The sequence below is a fragment of the Hemitrygon akajei genome, chromosome 2, assembly GCF_048418815.1.
Source record: "Hemitrygon akajei chromosome 2, sHemAka1.3, whole genome shotgun sequence".
Classification (NCBI taxonomy): domain Eukaryota; kingdom Metazoa; phylum Chordata; class Chondrichthyes; order Myliobatiformes; family Dasyatidae; genus Hemitrygon; species Hemitrygon akajei.
The window spans coordinates 6,978,296-6,998,730 of NC_133125.1; the positions used below are offsets into that span (position 1 = coordinate 6,978,296).

Below are 20,435 nucleotides of genomic sequence, written 5' to 3' on the forward strand. Positions count from 1 at the left end.
GGGCCTGTTCCACACTGTACCTCTAAATAAAAATAATTAAAATAAAGTGTAAAAGCTGGAGAGAGAGCGCAGTGCAGGTAAACAGTAAAGAGCAAGATCATAACAAGAGGTCCATTCGAGAGTCTGAGAACACTGGGACAGAAGCTGTCCTTGAGCCTGGTGGTGCATGCTTTCCTGATTTTTTATCTTCTGCCTACAGGAGGAGGGAGAAGAGAGAATGTCTGGGGTAGTTGGGGTATTTCATTCTGCTGGCTGCTGTACTGAGGCAGTGAGAAGTGTAGAAAGAGTCCACAGAAAATGTATTATAGTAAGTTCTTGTCTTTCCACTACACTGCTGTCGCAAAACAACGAATTTCACATACACCAGAGATAATAATACTGATTGTAATTCTATAAACTCTCCTAGTTCATGTGAAAATGTATTATGATTTAAAATGTAAGCATTTTTACCCCAATTTCATTGCTTCATTCCACAGATGCACAACCTAACAAGTTGCATCACTCCTTGGCATGAAAATTTAACTATGGCCGACAGGAAGGCTCTACAACAGGTCCTCAGAGCTGCCCAACGCATCACCAGCACTAGCCTACCTACCAAGGACATATATATATATACAGAAAGGTGCCAGAACAAGGCCAGTAACATTAAGAATCCCACCCACCCTGCTCATGGACTGTTTGCCCAGTGCTATAGGGGAGGAACCTACGTAGCATCCACACCAGGACTACTAGACTCAACAACAGTTACTGTCCCCAAGCAGTAAGGCTGATCAACACCTCCATCCACTAACTCCACCACTACTTTATTACTTCCTGTCAGTCACCTTATGTACAGACATACAATCAACGTATACAAGCTATCTTATCTATTTATATCTATCCTGTTTTTAAATTATTATTGTATTTTTATCTTGTGCTGTTTGTGCTGCACGGATCTGGAGTAACAATTATTTTGTTCCCCTTTACACTTGTGAACTAGAAATGACATTGAACAATCTTGAATCTTCTTACCTTTTTTATCAATAGCAGCTTCAATGTAGTAAGGCAGCTTCTTGCAGGCTCCCCTTAACTCCTGCTTCAAGGCTAGGATATAGTTCACATCTTCCCCTGTATTCAAGGGGACAGGCTTAAATTCTGTGGGCTACAGATCGGTAATGTAGATTATCATACAGCGCAAGTACATTAGGAAATAACAACTGAAACTAGACAAGTACATTATTGATCCAAACAAACATCAAGAAGGATCCCACCCACTCTGCTCATGGACTGTTTGCCTATGCTATAGGGGAGGAGTCTGTGTAGCATCCACACCAGGACCACCAGACTCAAAAACAATTACTTCCCCAGGCAGTAAGGCTGATCAATATCTCCACCCACTAGCCCACCCCTCCACACTTCCAACCACCACTATTTTATCATTTCCTGTGAGAGTCACCTTGTAGGAGGCATGGATCTGATCTTAATTTGTGTTGCCTGCTTATTCTGGATAATTTGTCACATGGGTTGGACCACTGTAGAAGCAAATGAGTATAGTTCAGTTTAGTCTAATTGAAAGTAGTTGAGCTAGAGTGATCTTTTTTGTTGACCACTTAATTACACTAATTGTAACATTAATTTAATTATATCACTGATTTAGTTTTGTTAAAAAAAAAGGGATCTAGTGTTTTCCCAGCCTACATGACAAATAAACTCTTCTCGTGCTTCCAGCTGGGTACAGGTATCAATTTTAATTATTGGAAGATATTCTAAGGGACTGGATATACAAGTATTTGGATAGACATGGACTGGACTAATTAAGGATAATCAGCATGGCTTCATGTGTGCTAGGTCATGTCTAACCAATCTTATCTGAGCACCTAGGGAAAACCCACATATTCCACGGGGAGGACATACAAACTCCTTTTAGAGGACACTGGGTTTGAACTCCAAACTCCAACACCTTACTTTGTTATTCTGTTTATTAAACTCCATAACCTCACAGTTCATGTTTAATTCCTAAATTAACTGCAAAGTTCAAAGGAAATTTATTATTCAATGATGTAATCTGCTCTGAGATTCATTTCCTTGCAGGCATTCACAGAAGAAAAGGACTTACAATAGAATCAAAGAGAAACTACACACAAAGACTGTCTAGCCACAATGTACATAAGATGACAAACTGTGCAATACTGAGAACATGAATTGTACAGTACATAGGTTGTGGAATCACTTCAGTGTTGAGGTGAGTGAAGTTATCCACACTGGTTCAGGAGCATAATGGTTGAAAGATAATAACTGTTCCTGAACTTGATGGGTGTGGGACCTGAGGCTCTTGTAGCTCCTGTCAAGCTCTTGCCCATTATTTAAATACCTTTATTACACACACTTTGTCTCACAACTTGCCTTCTAAGAATAATGAAGTTATACACACTGTGAGAGGACCTTTTCCCCCACTCTTCCAATCTCCTTCCTATCTACCTTTTACAATGTCAACAAATACTTTGGGTACAATATACTCTGTTCTTTTGTGCTTGTTATAAACACAAATTGTAAATAGTTTTAAGTTACAACTTGGCCACCCAATAAATTAACAACACAAGAGATTCTGCAGATTTTGGAAATCCAGAGTAACATACACAAAGTGCTGAAGGAACTCAGCAGGTCAGGCAATATCTATGAAGGGTCTTGGCCCAAAACGTTGACTGGCTACTCTTTTCTGTAGAGAAGCTCCTCCAGCATTTTGTGCATGTTGCTCTGGACTACCAGCATCTCAATAAGTCAATAAGTACATTTAATGTCAGCGAAATGTATACAATATATATCCTGAAATTCTTTTTCTTTGCATACATACATGAAAACAGAAGTGCCTCAAAGAATGATTGACAGCTAAACATTAGAGCCCCAAAGCTCCCCCAACTCCCCCCTCCCATGAATAAGCAGCAAGGCAACGAACCCCCCCCACTTCCCCACCAGCAAAAAAAACATCGACACCCACCACCGAGCACTCAAGCATGTAGCAAAGCATGAATAAACACAGACGTGCAGATTTTCTTCAGTTTGTGGAGCTATGGTTAATAACTGGGAGCTGCCAAAAAGAGACCTCGCATCCCATTACCAGGCATTGAACACCAGACAATGAACTCATGAATGCTGCCTCATTATTTTTTCTTTTTGTTGGTACTTTATATGTGGCTTACTTATTGTTATACATATTTCTTACTGTAATTTAAGCAGTCACTGCACAGGATCGAAAAAGCTGCAGGAAGTTGTAAACTCGGTCAACTTCATTGCCACTAGCCTCCCCAGTATCTAAGACATCTTCAAAAGGCGATGCCTCAAAAAGGCAGCACCCATGATGAAGGATTCTCATCACCCAGAATGTGCCCTCTTCTCATTGCTACCATCAAGGAGGAGATACCGGAGCCTGAAGACATACACTCAATGTTTCAGGAACAGCTTCTTACCTCTGCCATCAGCAGAAAAGTTGTGGAGTGGTGCCAGTATAGATTTGGAGCATAGACTGTTCCACATAACCAACTTTTCCTTCGCTACATCGACGACAACATTGGTGCTGCTTCCTGCACCCATGCTGAGCTCGTCAATTTCATCAACTTTGCTTCTAGCTTCCACCCAGCCCTTAAATTCACTCGGTCCATCTCGGACACTCCTCTCCCCTTTCTTGATCTCTCGGTCTGCATCTCCGGAGACAGACTATCCACTGACATCTTCTACAAACCCACTGACTCCCATAACTATCTTGACTATACCTCTTCCCACCCTGCCCAATGCAAAAATGCCATTCCCTATTCCCAGTTCCTCCGTCTCCGCCGCATCTGCTCCCAGGATGAGGCTTTCCGTTGCAGGACTTCTCAAATGTCCTCTTTCTTTCAGGATCGTGGTTTCCCTTCTGGCGTCATCAAAGATGCCCTCACCCGCATCTCCTCCACCACCCGCACTTCAGCCCTTAACCCATCCTCCCGTCACCACAACAGGGACAGGGTTCCCCTTGTCCTCACCTACCACCCCACCAGCCTCCGGATCCAACACATTATCCTCCGCAACTTCCGCCACCTTCAACAGGACCCCACCACCCAGCACATCTTTCCCTCCCTACCTCTCAGCTTTTCGCAGGGATCATTCCCTCCGCGACTACCTGGTCCACACGTCCCTCCCCACAGAACTCCCGCCCGGCACTTAACCCTGTAAGCGCAAATGCTACACCTGCCCCCACACCTCCCCCCTTACCACCATTCTGGGCCCCAGACAATCCTTCCAGGTGAGGCAACACTTCACCTGTGAGTCTGCTGGAGTCGTCTATTCCATCACTGCGGTGCTCCCGATGCAGCCTCCTCTACATCGGCGAGACCCGACGCAGATTGGGGGACCGCTTCATCGAGCACCTCCATTCCGTCCGTCACAATAGACAGGACCTCCCGGTTGCCACCCACTTCAACTCTGCCTCTCATTCCTATCTAGATATGTCCATACATGGCCTCCTCTTCTGCCATGATGAGGCCAAACTCAGGTTGGAGGAGCAACACCTCATCTACCGTCTGGGTAGCCTCCAGCCTGGTGGTATGTACATTGAATTCTCCAATTTCCGGTAATTCCCTCCCCCTCCCCTTCCCCTATCCTAGGTCCTGTGACTTGGCTAGGATTAAATTAGGGATTGTTGGGCGGTGCACCTCAAGGTGACATATACACACTTTGATAATAAATTTACTTTGTATCCACTAAAGTGTAGGTATTTGGACTGGATTTGATTTAAAAAACCAGATGCAGAGATGTTTTAGCAAAGTAGATGAGAAGATGTTCCCTGTTGGGGGGGGGGGGGGAAGAATTCTGGAAGTAAGGGGTAATTTCTTTTTAAATGAAATGTTGCCCAACCAAGACTAGGTGAAATTTTGTTCTCTCGTGAGCTTGAGAATCTTTAGAATTCTCTTCCTCAGAATAAGTAATGTAGGCAGACTTGGAATATCTTTTAAAATAGAGGAAGACGGATTCTAGATAAACAAAGGGATGAAGATTACTGCAATCAGATTAAAATGCAGAGTTGAGATTACAATTGGATCACACTTCAGAATGCAAATACAATGGATTCCAGTTAATTGGGGTAGATACCTGTTTGCAAAAACTAATGAAGAAAATAGCAGGAACATTCCCTTTGTTTCTTGGGGGCACTATGCTGCTTAATAGGGGCAGAAGACTGTTGCTGAACAGTTTCTAATTAGAGTCAGTGGTGCTCGTGCGGCCGTTAGACACTACACCATGCTTAGAGTGAATAGTTTTTAAAATAGTGTCAATTGGTAGCACTTGTGTTCAAATGGCAGAGTTTAGTCACTGATGGTTGGTGAGAAATTAGCAGCAAGACAATTCAGAACAGTTTTGCTCACTGCGGTTTCAAGCATTCAGGCTTGGAGATGCTAGAAGTAACTGTTTTACATTACAGGGCAAAGAGGCATTTGTTCATTCAATTTTACCACAAAACTGATGGCCACCCTGGAATCTTTTATTTTCTGTTTGGTCATTGGATCCAGCACTTTAATGTAAGGATTATTATATATAACAGAGTACTGTTACGTACAATAAGACTACAAGATACAGGAACTGAATTAAGCCATTTATTTGGCCAATCAAGTCAGCTCCACCATTTCATCATGGCTGATTCCATTTTCCTCTCAGACCCAGTCTCCTTCTCCCTGTATCCCTTCATGCCCTAAACAATCAAGAATCTATCAACCTTTGTCTTAAATATACTGTACATAAAGACTTGACCTCCACGGCTGTCTGTGGCAATGAATTCTACAGAATCACCACTAAAGAAATTCCTCCTCATCTGTTCTAAAAGGACACTCCTCTATTCTGAGACTGTGTCCTCTAGTCCCCAACTCTCCCACCATAGGAAACATCTTCTCCAAGTCCACCATTTGATTAGGTTTCAATTAGGTCACACCTCATTCTTTTAAACTCTAGTGAATACAGACCTAGAGCCATCAAGCACTCTTCATATGACAAACTATTCAATCCTGGAATACTTTTCATGAACCGCCTTTGAACTCTCTCTGATTTCAGCACATCCTTTCTAAGATTAGGTGCCCAAAACTGCTCAAAATATTTCAAGTGAGGCCCCACCAGTGCCTTATAAAATCTCAACATTACATCCTTGCTTTTATATTCTAGTCCTCTTAAAATGAATGTTAACATTGCATTTGCCTTCCTCACCACAGACTCAACCTGCAAATTAACCTTTGGGGAATCTTGCACAAGGACTCCCAAGTCCCTTTGCATTTCAGTTTTTTGTATTTTCTCTCCATTTAGAAAGCAGTCTACCAAAGTGCATGACCGTTCACTTCCTGACATTATATTCCATCTGCCACTTCTTTCCCTATTCTCCTAATCTGTCCAAGCCTCTCTACTTCCTCAAAACGACCTTCCCCTCCACCTATCTTCGCATCATCTGCAAACTTTGCAAGAAAGCCATCAATTCCAGCATCCAAATCATTGACATATAATGTAAAAAGAAGCAGTCCCAACATAGACCCCTATGGAACACTACTAGTCATCAGCAGCCAACCAGAAAAATATCCCTTTATTCCCACTCTTTGCCTCTTGCCAATCAGCCACTGCTTTATCTGTGCTAGAATCTTTCCTATAATAATGTTTCCTGTTACCATGTATGTAATATATTGTGATTATTGTATGAACTAGAGCAAGCTTGGGCTTGTCCCCATGGGGTAAAGCAGGATGAGAGGTGACTTGTTAAAGGAGTATAAGATTATAAGACCATAAGACAAGGACAGAACTAGGCATTCAGCCCATTGCGTCTGCTCCGTGATTTCATCATGGCTGATCCCAGATCCCACTCAACCCCACACACCTGCCCTCCCACCATATCCCTTGATGCCCTGAACAATCAGGAATCTATCAACTTCAACTTGAATATACTCAGTGACTTGGCCTCCATGGCAGTCTGTGGCAGAGCATTCCACAGATTCACTGCTCTTTGGCAAAAAAAAAATCCTCCTTACTTCTTTTCCGAAAGATCACCCCTCAATGTTGAGGCCGTGCCCTCTAGTTCTGGATACCCCCACCAAAGGAAACATTCTCTCCACAGCCACCTTATCAAGTCCTTTCAACATTTGGTGGGTTTCAATCAGATCTGCCCCTTCCCCCACCGCATTCTTTGAAATTCCAGTGAGTACAGGCCCAAAACTGCCAAATGCTCCTCATATGTTAACCCTTCATTCCTGGAATCATCCTCGTAAACTTCCTCTGGGCGCTCTCCAATGTTAATATATTCTTTTTGAGATAAGGGGCCCCAAAATGCATTATCATAGATTTCCCAACACTGTATTCCAACAGCCATTTCTTCCAATTTGTCTAAGTCCTGCTGCAATCGCATTGCTTCCTCAGCACTACATACCCCTTTGTCTAGCTTCATATCATCCGCAAACTTTGCCTCAAAGCAATCAATTCTACTATCCAGATCATTAACAAACAATGAAAAGTAGTGGTCCCAATACTGACCCCCGAGGAACATCACTAGTCACTGGCAGCCAAGTCATGTCACTTTTACTGTCATTTCGACCATAACTGCTGGTACAGTACATAGTAAAAATGAGATGACGTTTTTTCAGGACCATGGTGTTACATGACACAGTACAAAAACTAGACTGAACTATGTAAAAAACAACACAGAAAAAAAAAACGACACTAGACTACAGACCTACCCAGGACTGCATAAAGTGCACAAAACAATGCCAACCAGAAAATTATGAGAGGCATTGATAGATGGCCAAAACATTTTTCGCCCCAGGGCTTCAATGACCAATCCTTTTAAAGTTCCAAAGTTCAATGTAAATTTATTATCAAATTACATACCGTAGATTCCGGACTACAGAGCGCACCTGATTAAAAGCCGCTGGCTCTAATTTTAGAAATAAAATAAATTTTTTAATTGTAAAGGCCGCACCGGATTTTAGGCCGCACCGCTACTTTTAAATATACATACGTATCGGTAACACAAATTACGTTGCATATACTTTTTTACTGAACAGCACGAACAACATTCCAATATCTCCTAGCGACTGGTAAAAATATATATACTGCAGCCTACCAGGAAAAGTTATTGATCGCCTTTAACTTAAAAGCAGCGTTTTCGCTCGGGTCTGATGAGCTCGCGTAACGCGATCGGGTCTAATCGGGTCTGATGTGCTCGGGTCTGACGCGCTCGGGTCTGATGTGCTCGGGTCTGATGAGCTCGGGTCTGATGAGCTCGGGTCTGACGCGCTCGGGTCTGATGAGCTCGGGTCTGATGAGCTCGGGTCTGACGCGCTCGGGTCTGATGAGCTCGCGTAACGCGATCGGGTCTAATCGGGTCTGATGTGCTCGGGTCTGACGCGCTCGGGTCTGATGAGCTCGCGTAACGCGATCGGGTCTAATCGGGTCTGATGTGCTCGGGTCTGATGAGCTCGGGTCTGATGAGCTCGGGTCTGACGCGCTCAGGTCTGATGAGCTCGCGTAACGCGATCGGGTCTAATCGGGTCTGACGCGCTCACGTAATGCCCCCACCTTCCCGTATATATCCCACAAGACGCGGCGAAACCGGGTGTGACGTCATAGCATCCCGGGATGTAGTACAGAAAACAAATATAGTTAAAACACTTCTAACTTTAACTAACAAATGAATTACTAAGCGAAAATATTATAAACTAAGTAACTGCCATAAAGGCAGCACAATGCTTTTCTTCGAGTGTTTTCCATGTTGATGAGGGTGAGTACAAATGACTGATTTACAATAATTTAATTGTGAAAGTGCGCTTGATTTATCGTACAATTTCATTGGACCTCTGTGAACTACTCATCAATTTTATTGGTCTACTGTTACGAGGCAAAATGTTTACGAGGCGGCATGAAAAAAAACCATGTATTAGCCGCTCTGGATTAAAGGCCGCAGAGTTCAAAGCTGTTCAAAATGTGGGAAAAAAGTAGCGGCTTATAATCCGGAATCTACGGTATATGTCAACATTTTCAAGATTCATTTTCTTGCAGGCATACCCAATAAATCTATAGAGTAACCATAAGAATATAACAAAGTGAGTGTTGAAACATTTTGGGGAGATAATCAGTGGGCCAGTGAAGGAGTGGACATTTGAGGCTTTGACGAGAAGAGGCTGAGGACGAGCTTCACTCCAAGTGAGGTAAGGCCAGGTAAGTTCCTTTCAAAGGAGAAAGTTTCAAAAGTTGAGGCAAGTATTGGGTAGGTCATGGCAGCTGAGATCGGCCCCATGGTTTGTTCATCCTGCAGCATGTGGGAAATCAGGGATACTTCCAGTGTCCCTGACGACTATGTGTGCAGGAAGTGTGTCCAACTGCAGCTTCTGGCAGACCGCATTGAGCATCTGGAGCTGCGATTGGATTCATACTGGAGCATCCGTGATGCTGAGAAAGTCATGAATAGCACATTCAGTGAGTTGGCCACACTGCAAGTAAAGGCTACACAGGCAGAAAGGGAAGGGGTGGCCACTAGACAGCGTAGCAGTAGGCAGGTAGTGCAGGAGTCCCCTGAGGTCATCTCCCTCCTAAACAGATATACTGTTTTGGATACTGTTGGGGGAGATGTCTCATCAGGGGAAGGCAGCAGCAGCCAAGTTCATGGCACCATGGGTGGCTCTGTGGCACAGGAGGGAAGGAAAAGGAGTGGGAGAGCTATAGTGATAGGGGATTCGATTGAAAGGGGAATAGATAGGCGTTTCTGCGGCCACAAACGAGACTCCAGGATGGTATGTTGCCTCCCTGGTGCAAGGGTCAAAGATGTCTCTGAGCAGCTGCAGGACATTCTGGAATGGGAGGGTGAACAGCCAGTTGTCGTGGTGCACATAGGTACCAACGATATAGGTAAAAAACGGGATGAGGTCCTACAAGGTGAATTTAGGGAGTTAGGAGATAAACTAAAAAGTAGGACCACAAAGGTAATAATCTCTGGATTACTACCAGTGCCACGTGCTAGTCAGAGTAGAAATAGGAGGATATTTCAGATGAATACGTGGCTTGAAAAATTGTGCAAGGGGGAGGAATTCAAATTTCTGGGGCATTAGAACCAGTTCTGGGGGAGGTGGGACCGGTATAAACAGGATGGTCTGCACCTGGGCTGGACTGGAACCAATGTCCTAGGGGGAGCGTTTGCTACTGCTCTTCAGGAGGCTTTAAACTAGTGTGGCAGGGGGATGGGAACAAGTGCAGAGAGACAGAGGGCTGTAAAATGAGGGTAGAAGCAAAAAGTAGTAAGGTGAAAAGTAAAAGTGGCAGGCTGGCAAATCCAGGGCAAAAAGCAAAAAGAGCCACTTTTCAACATAATTGTATAAGGGCTAAGAATGTTGTAAAAACAAGCCTGAAGGCTTTGTGTGTCAATGCAAGGAGCATTCGTAACAAGGTGGATGAATTGAATGCGCAGATAGTTATTAATGAATATGATATAGTTGGGATCACAGAGACATGGCTCCAGGGTGACCAAGGATGGGAGCTCAGCATCCAGGGATATTCAATATTCAGGAGGGATAGACAGGAAAGAAAAGGAGGTGGGGTAGCATTGCTGGTTAGAGAGGAGATTAACGCAATAGAAAGGAAGGACATTAGCCTGGAGGATGTGGAATTGATATGGGTAGAGCTGCATAACACTAAGGGGCAGAAAACGCTGGTGGGAGTTGTGTACAGGCCACCTAGCGGTAGTAGTGAGGTTGGGAATGGCATTAAACAGGAAATTAGAAATGCGTGCAATAAAGGAACAGTAGTTATAATGGGTGACTTCAATCTACATATAGATTGGGTGAACCAAATTGGTAAGGGTGCAGAGGAAGAGGATTTCTTGGAATGTATGCGGGATGGTTTTCTGAACCAACATGCCGAGGAACCAACTAGAGAGCAGGCCATTCTAGATTGGGTATTGAGCAATGAGGAAGGGTTAGTTAGCAATCTTGTCGCGCGAGACCCCTTGGGTAAGAGTGACCATAATATGGAGGAATTCTTCATTAAGATGGAGAGTGACATAGTTAATTCAGAAACAAAGGTTCTGAACTTAAAGAAGGGTAACTTTGAAGGTATGAGACGTGAATTAGCTAAGATAGACTGGCAAATGATACTTAAAGAGTTTACAGTGGATATGCAATGGCAAGCATTTAAAGATCGCATGGATGAACTACAACAATTGTTCCTCCCAGTTTGGCAAAAGAATAAACCAGGGAAGGTAGTGCACTCGTGGCTGACAAGGGAAATTAGGGATAGTATCAAGTCCAAAGAAGAAACATACAAATTAGCAAAAAAAAAGCGGCACACCTGAGGACTGAGAGAAATTCAGAGACCAGCAGAGGAGGACAAAGGGCTTAATTAGGAAAGGGAAAAAAGATTATGAGAGAAAGCTGGCAGGGAACATAAAAACTGACTGTAAAAGCTTTTATAGATATGTGAAAAGAAAAAGATTGGTCAAGACAAATGTAGGTCCCTTACAGTCAGAAACAGGTGAATTGATCATAGGGAACAAAGACATGGCAGGCCAATTGAATAACTACTTTGGTTCTGTCTTCACTAAGGAGGACATAAATAATCTTCCGGAAATAGTAAGGGACCGAGGGTCTAGTGAGATGGAGGAACTGAGGGAAATACATGTTAGTAGGGAAGTGGTGTTAGGTAAATTGAAGGGATTAAAGGCAGATAAATCCCCAGGGCCAGATGGTCTGCCTCCCATTAAGGAAGTAGCCCAAGAAATAGTGGATGCATTAGTGATAATGCTAGAGTCGGTTATCAAAGATGTGATAACAGCACATTTGGAAAGAGGTGAAATCATCGGACAAAGTCAGCATGGATTTCTGAAAGGAAAATCATGTCTGACGAATCTTATAGAATTTTTTGAAGATGTAACTAGTAGAGTGGATAGGGGAAAGCCAGTGGATGTGGTATATTTAGATTTTCAAAAGGCTTTTGACAAGGTCCCACACAGGAGATTAGTGTGCAAACTTAAAGCACATGGTGTGGGGGGTATGGTATTGATGTGGATAGAGAATTGGTTGGCAGACAGGAAACAGAGTGGGAGTAAACAGGACCTTTTCAGAATGGCAGGCAGTGACTAGTGGGGTACCGCAAGGCTTGGTGCTGGGACCCCAGTTGTTTACAATATATATTAATGATTTAGATGAGGGAATGAAATGCAGCATCTCCAAGTTTGCGGATGACACGAAGCTGGGCGGCGGTGTTAGCTGTGAGGAGGATGCTAAGAGGATGCAGGGTGACTTGGATTGGTTAGGTGAGGGGGCAAATTCATGGCAGATGCAATTTAATGTGGATAAATGTAAGGTTATCCACTTTGGTTGCAAGAACAGGAAAACAGATTATTATCTGAACGGTGGCCGATTAGGAAAAGGGGAGATGCAATGAGACCTGGGTGTCATTGTACACCAGTCATTGAAGGTGGGCATGCAGGTACAGCAGGCGGTGAAAAAGGCAAATGGTATGTTGGCATTCATAGCAAAAGGATTTGAGTACAGGAGCAGGGAGGTTCTACTGCAGTTGTACAAGGCCTCAGTGAGACCGCACCTAGAATATTGTGTGCAGTTTTGGTCCCCTAATCTGAGGAAAGACATTCTTGCCATAGAGGGAGTACAGAGCAGGTTCACCAGATTGATTCCTGGGATGGCAGGACTTTCATATGAAGAAAGACTGGATCGACTAGGCTTAAACTCACTGGAATTTAGAAGATTGAGGGGGGATCTTATTGAAACATATAAAATTCTAAAGGGATTGGACAGGCTAGATGCAGGAAGATTGTTTCCAATGTTGGGGAAGTCCAGAACAAGGGGTCACAGTTTAAGGATAAAGGGGAAGCCTTTTAGGACCGAGATGAGGAAAAACTTCTTCACACAGAGAGTGGTGAATCTGTGGAATTCTCTGCCACAGGAAACAGTTGAGGCCGGTTCATTGGCTATACTTAAGAGGAAGTTAGATATGGCCCTTGTGGCTAAAGGGATCAGGGGGTATGGAGAGAAAGCAGGTACAGGGTTCTGAGTTGGATGATCAGCCATGATCATACTGAATGGCGGTGCAGGCTCGAAGGGCCAAATGGCCTACTCCTGCACCTATTTTCTATGTTTCTATCAGAGGTGGGTGTTAAGTGCTTGGAATGCACTGCCAGGGAATGTGCTGGAGGCTTAATACATTAAATGTCACCGTGTCTTTTCATAATTATAATAATTACTTTATTGATGCTGAGTCAGAAATTCTTTTGTTACAGCAGCAACATTTAAAAACACACTTAGCAGAATAATAACAGAATAACAATAGCGTAAAATAGTAATATAAAAATAGTATACCAACAGACAATAATGTACAAAATAAAGAAGCAGAGACTATTGTACTACGATATGTGTTCTCCTGTTGCACAGAGATGAACTGTTGCACATGCTTATTGCATTTGGTAGGAAAGATTTTCTGTAACAGTGGAGCTGAATGAGTCTGTTTGAAAGGGTGCTCTACTGCTTATTCAGCAGGTCCTGGAGAGGAAGTGCCTGATTGTCTATAATGGATAACAGTTTGGTTAATGATCTCCTCTCCACCACTAACTCAAAAATGTCCAAGCTGTAGCCAAGGGAAGATGCAGCCTTTTTGATGAATTTTAGTCTTTCTGCATCACCAGCACTGATGCTGCTCCCCCAACATAAAAGACAAGGAACTTGCTGCAAGATCTCCAACATCTCGCTGCACACATTATATCCTTATGGAAGGCATGGGATTGACTGGGGTAATAAATTAACTATGATGAAATGGTGGAGCAGACCTGATAGGCCAAATACCCTAATACTGCTCTTACTGTAGATCTTATAGCCTGATACTTAGATAGGCATAGGGATGGAAGACAAATGGAGGGTCAGAGGGAAAGGTTAGATTGATTGTGGAATAGGTTAAAAGATTGGCACAACGTCGTGAGCTGATGGGCCTCTACTGAGCTGTAGTTTTCTTTGTGTAAATAACAAGTTTGATACTCCCTTAATTTCAGACAGAAAACAACCTATCGGAGGCATACTTTAAAGACACATTGACGTAAATTTTAATCTCAGGGTTGTATATGGTGACATATACGCATTTTGATAATAAATTTACTTTGAAATTAATATATAAAAACATCTTTTTCATGGCTTATTTTAGCTTTCCAGGCCACATATCTCACTGCTGTCAAAAATACCTGGACGCTTCTATTTAAACAATTAAGCTGACACTGCAAAACAGGAAATTAACCTTTCTTTTTTCAAACAAACTAGCGGTGAATAAAACAAGACAAGAGTTTATGAATTAACCTGTATTAAACTGAGGCGAAGTAAGTTTATTTTATATGCAAAATAAACTTCATTCATAATAAAAAATATTCGTAAATACAAGTAGTGTGGTGCCTTTGATTCTTCCATTCATTGACAATGTATTCGGTACATTGGTGTGAGCTTCTCCCACTAAGAGCGGCCAGACCCGGCACGCTGAACCCGGGCGGCCGTTCCACGGCGTTCTGCGCATGCGCCGGCAGGCGACTGCACTACCACCCACTGACCCAGCGAGAGAAAACAAGTACTGCAACTATTTATCTACTGCAATGTGAACTTTCGCGGCGTGCTTCTTAACATCCCAACAGATTGGCACATCCTCTTAGACCGACCTTCTAACTTATTCCAGCATCAATCTAACCTCCCCCTCCCCCCCCACCCCACGTAGCTGTCCATCTTTCTGCCAGCCATCAGGGAGGACGTGCAGGAACCTGAAGACACTCACTTAGCCTTCTAGGAACAGCTTCTTCCCCTGAACAGATACTTAACCTCACTTTTTTCTTGCTCTTTTCAGATTACTTGTATATGTGTGTATATGTAAAGACACTGCCCAGAGGAAGGCAATGGCAAACCACTTTTGCAGAAAAAATTGTCAAGAGCAGTCATGGTAAGATCATGATCATCTACGTCATACGACAACGCACATAACGAACGACTGCGCAAAAGTCATAGGCACCCTAGCGATATACATGTGCTAACAACACACACAAAATGCTGGTGGAACACAGCAGGCCAGGCAGCATCTGTAAGGAGAAGCACTGTCGACGTTTCGGGCCGAGACCCTATCGAATATTGAAAGGCCTAGACAGAGTGGACGTGGAGAGGATGTCTCCTTTAGTGGGCGAGTCTCGGACCAGAGGACACAGCCTCACAATACAACAACGTCCCTTTGGAACAGCTGAGGATGAATTTCTTTAGACAGAGGGTGTTGAATCTGGAATTCGTTGCCAGAGACTACTCAAGTCATTTAAAGCGGAGGTTGATAGGATAATGATTATTCGGGGCGTCAAAGTTACGGGGAGAAAGCAGGAGAATGGGTTGCGGGGGAAATAAATCATCCATGATGGAATGGCAGAGTCATCTCAGTGGGCCGAATGGGCTTATTCTGTTCCTGTGTCTTATGGTTTATTCCCACACCCCATATTTTCCTCCAGTCACCTTAAAATTATGCCCCCTGGTATTCGACACGATTTTAATTATATCTTGGGGAAAATGAAATGACATCAGTTGATAGTCAAATTTCATTTCACGATCCAAATGTAATAAATGACACTTTTCCTAATTGACACTAGAAATAAAATACAATTCTCAAGAATAAAAGGCAATAAAAAAAGTTACGCAAAGCACACCCCCTTCAATTCTCTAATACTACAGTATACGGCATCCTTGATAGCTCAAACCGATGCTTAAAACGCTTCAAACGGACATTCTAAACAGTTACACACACACAGTGCTGGAGGAACTCAGCAGGTCAGGCTGGAAAGGAACAGTCGACGGTTCGGTCCCACTCGGCTGTTTTACTTATTAAAACAGGGCTAGCTGCGTTTAAATATTTGTCTCCCCGTGTGGCATCGGTTTATAATTCGGTTTGAGTTTTGGAACGACAAGAAAAAAAAGTCCTAAATATTTGAAACACAAGAGATTAAGCAAATACTGAACATCCAGAGCAACACACACGAAATGCTAAAGGCACTCAACTCAGCAGGTCAGGTAACAGCTATGGAGGGGAATAAAATGAGTCCTGATTAAGGATATCGGCCCGAAATTGCGACTGTTATTCCTCTCCATAGATGCTGTCTGACCTGTTGAATTCCTCCAGCATTTTGTGTATTACTCCTAAATATTTTACTGGCCTCTCTTAGAACGGAGGTGAAGTTCGAAAAGCGGGTCACAGTGAGCCTCCACTCCTGCACTGTACGACTTGACTAGCTGGGATTCGGCCCCTTTAGACTGTTCGCACCTACCGGGAATAAAGGGAGCGGCTGGCATCCAGTATCAGGCAAGGATTCGCCTCTGGAGAAGCCGATGGCTTCGATGTTAAAGGTGAACTGTGCTCTGCCCCGGCCGCGTCCTCTCTCAGACATTACCCCGGGAGCGATGCTGACACCCCTCCCCGCCGCGGCTTTTCACCGACTCCCGGTTGTGTCTCCGGTCCCAGGACTGCGGGAGCTCAGGCAACGGACTGACTGCGCCTTGCACAAGTACACCTTTCCGCTCAGGGCAGCACCGGCACCGTTAACCCGCTCCCCGCATCCACACCCCACCCTCGGCTGAACGTGACGAGTTCAGAGCCGGGGTCCCACTACAGCTTCGGTCCAAAACTAATGATGGGAGAAATAAAAATGTCCCTCTCATACACGTCCCTATTTAAGAGGGAGTCTCCCCGCCCTCCGGCTTTTCCCATTTGGCGTAGACCACGCATGCACCGTCCCAATGTGACATGCCTGACTCAGCATTTCCAAAACGGCTTTGTCATGGAAATAATGGACAGCAATAGCAGAAGCCAGTTCTTCTCTTCCTCATCTTCCTCTCCAGCATCGGATTTCTGAATGGAGAATGAGCCTATGGACACTACCTCAGTATTTTGCTCTCTTTTCGCATTACTTGTTTAATTTACATTTTAACATATACTTCTGGTAATTAAAGTTGTTACTATGTACACAACATAGTTCTGCTACAGAACAACAAATTCCACGACACATGCCGGTGATATTAAACCTGATTCTGGTTAAGGTGCATAACAGCGGGATACTTCTCTTCCGAGATATTCCACAAATAACACCATTAAACACGAAGTCATTCATCTCTTGAAGGTTTAGAACTGTGTTCGCTTCTGGTCGAAAGCGGATGTTTGCATTGACAATATTCATAGTACTTTTTAAACACAGGAGCTTCTGCAGATGCTGGAAATCCAGAGCAACACCCGTAAAATGCCGGAGGAACTCAGCAGGTCGGGCAGCATCTATGGCTGGAAACTTAAGACGGCGATGATGAGGAACTGCGTTTCCCGAAGAGTGGTGAATCTGTGGAATTCTCTGCAGTGAAGGCGGCCTCAGTAAATATATTTAAGACAAGGTTCGTCGAACTTCCGGTAATGCCCCATCCCCTTTTCCCTCCCTCACCTTATCCCCTTACATGTCCATCGCCTCCCTCTGATGCTCCTCCTCCCCCTTTTTCTTCTTCCCTGGCCTTCCGTCCTCTTCGATCAGATTCCCCCTTCTCCAACCCTCTGTCTCTTTCACCAATCAACCTCCCAGCTCGTTACTACATCCCTTCCCCTGCAGGTTTCACCTCTCACCTTGTGTTTCTCTGTCCCCTCCCCCACCTTTTAAAATCTACTCCAGTTTTTTTCGCCCAGTCCCGCGGAAGGGTCTTGGCCCAAAACATCGACTGTACTTTTTTTCCATAGATGCTGCCTGACCTGCTGAGTTCCTCCAGCATTGTGTGTGTTGCTTGGATTTTCAGCATCTGCAGATTTTCTCTTGTTTGCATTAAGAAAAGGTTGGATAGATTTTTGCATAGTAGGGGAATTAAGGGTTATTAAAGGCAGGTAGGTGGAGATGAATCCATGGTCAGATCACCCATCATCTTATTAAATGGCGGAGCAGGCTCAACGGACCAGATGGCCTACTCCCGCTCCTATTTCTTATGTTCTTATGCTCTCAACCTAGGGTCCATGGACCCTCAGTTAACGGTAGGGATCCAGGGCTAAAATTAAAGGTTGGGAACTGTTGATTGATGGAGAAAAATAAAGAGTAGACATTTTGGGCTGAGAACCTTCCTCACTCAAGTTCAGTATGATGTTCTCCTGGGAGGTTGGCTGTTGGTGAGTCATCAAGGAGCTGCAGAGGCTGATCCAGGATGCACATAATCCATGAAGTCAGGGTGGATTCCCTTAATGTAGAACCTCTGTGAGTGACTTTGTTTAATGCGGGGAGGCTGATGCACAGGCAGTCACCAACATTTTCCCTGACAGATCGGGGTCAGAGTCCAGTGGCATGGAGTGCAAGACAACTGGGGACCTTTCACTGCCATCGTGATGTGTCATCATCTTCCACTAGCTCAAACATTGCTATCTTATCATGACATATTACAGGCCCTTTGGCCCATGGTGTGGTGCTGACCCTTTAATCTTCTCTAAAATCATTCTAACCTTCCCTCCCACATAACATTCCATTGTCCTTTTATCCATGCGCATCTGCCTCTACCACCACCCCTGGCAGGGCATTCAATGCACCCACCACTCCCTGTGTAAAAAAAACTTAGCTCCGACATCCCCCCCTATACGTCCATCCAAACACCGTCCTCATACTCACCATTTCTGCCCTGGGAAAAAAGGCTCTGACTGTCCACTCTATCAACGTTCATAGTTCAAAGTAAATTTATTATCAAAGTACATATATGTCACCATATACTGAGATTCATTTTCCAGCAGGCATACATAGTAAATCCAAGAAACACAACAGAATCAATGAAAGACCTCACCCAACAGGAAGGATGAAAAACCAACAAGGACAAAAAAGACAACAAGCTGGAATCCAGAAAGAACAAACAAGAAACAATAATTATAATAATAAATAAATAAGCAATAAATATTGAGAACATGAGATGAAGAGTCCTTGGAAGTGAGTCCGTATGTTCAGGAGCCTGAAGTTCGAAGGGAAATAACTGTTCCTGAACCCAGTGGTGTGACAACTTTTGAGAAGGGATTGTGGCTATGCTCTCTGTCAATAAATGGTCCTCAGTCTACTGTTGATGATTAATTGAAATGCATTTGCTGAAGTAAGGTTTGCCAACTGTATGATTAAACGTGTACCTGCAACAGCTTAATGATGAAATTAAGAGCAGTTGTATTGACAATGTACTTTTGAATAGCAAATAGTTTGTTTGTTCATTATGTGTCATGTTGTATTACATGGGTGATCATGGTCTTCCCTTGACCATGACTGAGCTTGTCATATTTTTTTCTATGGAAGTGGTTTACCATTGCCTTCTTCTGGGTAGTGTCTTTAGAAGATGGGTGACTCCAGCCATTATCAATACTCTCAGAGATTGTCTGCCTGGCGTCAGTGGTCGCATAACCAGGACTTGTGAAATCCACCACCTGCTCCCATGGCTTCACGTGACCCTGATCAGGGGGTAAGCAGGTGCTACACCTTGCCCAGGAGTGACCTGCAGGCTAGCAGAGGGAAAGAACACCTTACACCTCCTTTGGTAGAGATGTATCTTCACACTGCCACCCAAACAGTATTTGCTCTAAGCCTCACTGTCAGGGAGTGTCACTACATCCTAGACAGTTTACTTTCTGTTCATCCATATCACAGTGACAAATCAATTTCCATTTTCAAGGACTCTTTATCTCATGTTCTTGATATTTATTGCTTATTAACTATTATTATTTTGTTACATTTGTATTTTTTATCAGCTGAAGCTAGTAAAACCTGAGCTACAGGCATAGCCAAGCACATTCATTTCTAAATTGCTAGAAAATTTTGGACACATCTAGTGGATTTTAGTATTGTGGCTTTCTGGAGATTTACATAAATATTGCTGTGTTGACCTATTTGTTTAAAGCTATTGTGTAGTGCCTTTGGGATGATACCAATTGTAGATATTACTATTGGGACAATGTATAACCTATTCATGTTCCAAAGTCTTTAAATTTCCTTTTTTAATTCAGCATATTTCTGGTGTTTTTCACTTACTGATTTCTGTAGGTTATGTGTGTTTGGAATGGCTACATCTATTAAGTAAGTTGTTTGTGCTCGTTTATCCTGTAATATATCTGGATGGTTATTATGGATTGTCCTATCTGTAATAATGGATTAGTCATAATATAATTTGTGGATCCTGACTCTAAAACTGGATCAGACTTGTATTTAGTTAAGTTAAAAATAAGTAGTGCAAAACAACAGAACTCAAAAAGGAGTAAGGGAGTGTTAATGAGTTCAATGTCCATTTAGATATTGGATGGCAGAGGGGAAGAAGCTGTTCCTGAATCGCTGAGTGTGTGCGTTCTGGCTTCTGTATCTCCTTCCCGATGGTAACAGTGTGAAGAGGGCATGTCCTGGGTGGTTGGTATCCTTAATGATGGATGTC

General features: G+C 43.5%; 1 protein-coding gene across 4 annotated transcripts in view; it reads right to left on the bottom strand.

Moving 5' to 3' along the window:
• Window positions 1-20,435, bottom strand: part of polr3g (polymerase (RNA) III (DNA directed) polypeptide G) — a 43,083-nt gene that overhangs the window by 13,369 nt on the left and 9,279 nt on the right. Inside the window, exons 1-2 of one of the 4 annotated variants that reach the window (XM_073066760.1) lie at window positions 17,055-17,131; window positions 1,012-1,141 (exon numbers count right to left, since the gene is read on the bottom strand). In XM_073066760.1, the coding sequence (XP_072922861.1) occupies window positions 1,012-1,141; window positions 17,055-17,075 (151 nt within the window). In that variant the 5' untranslated portion in view covers window positions 17,076-17,131. Of the gene's footprint in view, window positions 1-1,011; window positions 1,142-16,300; window positions 16,699-17,054; window positions 17,132-20,435 lie in introns of those variants that run through there. The other 3 variants (XM_073066769.1, XM_073066743.1, XM_073066751.1) reach the window with 3 other exon arrangements.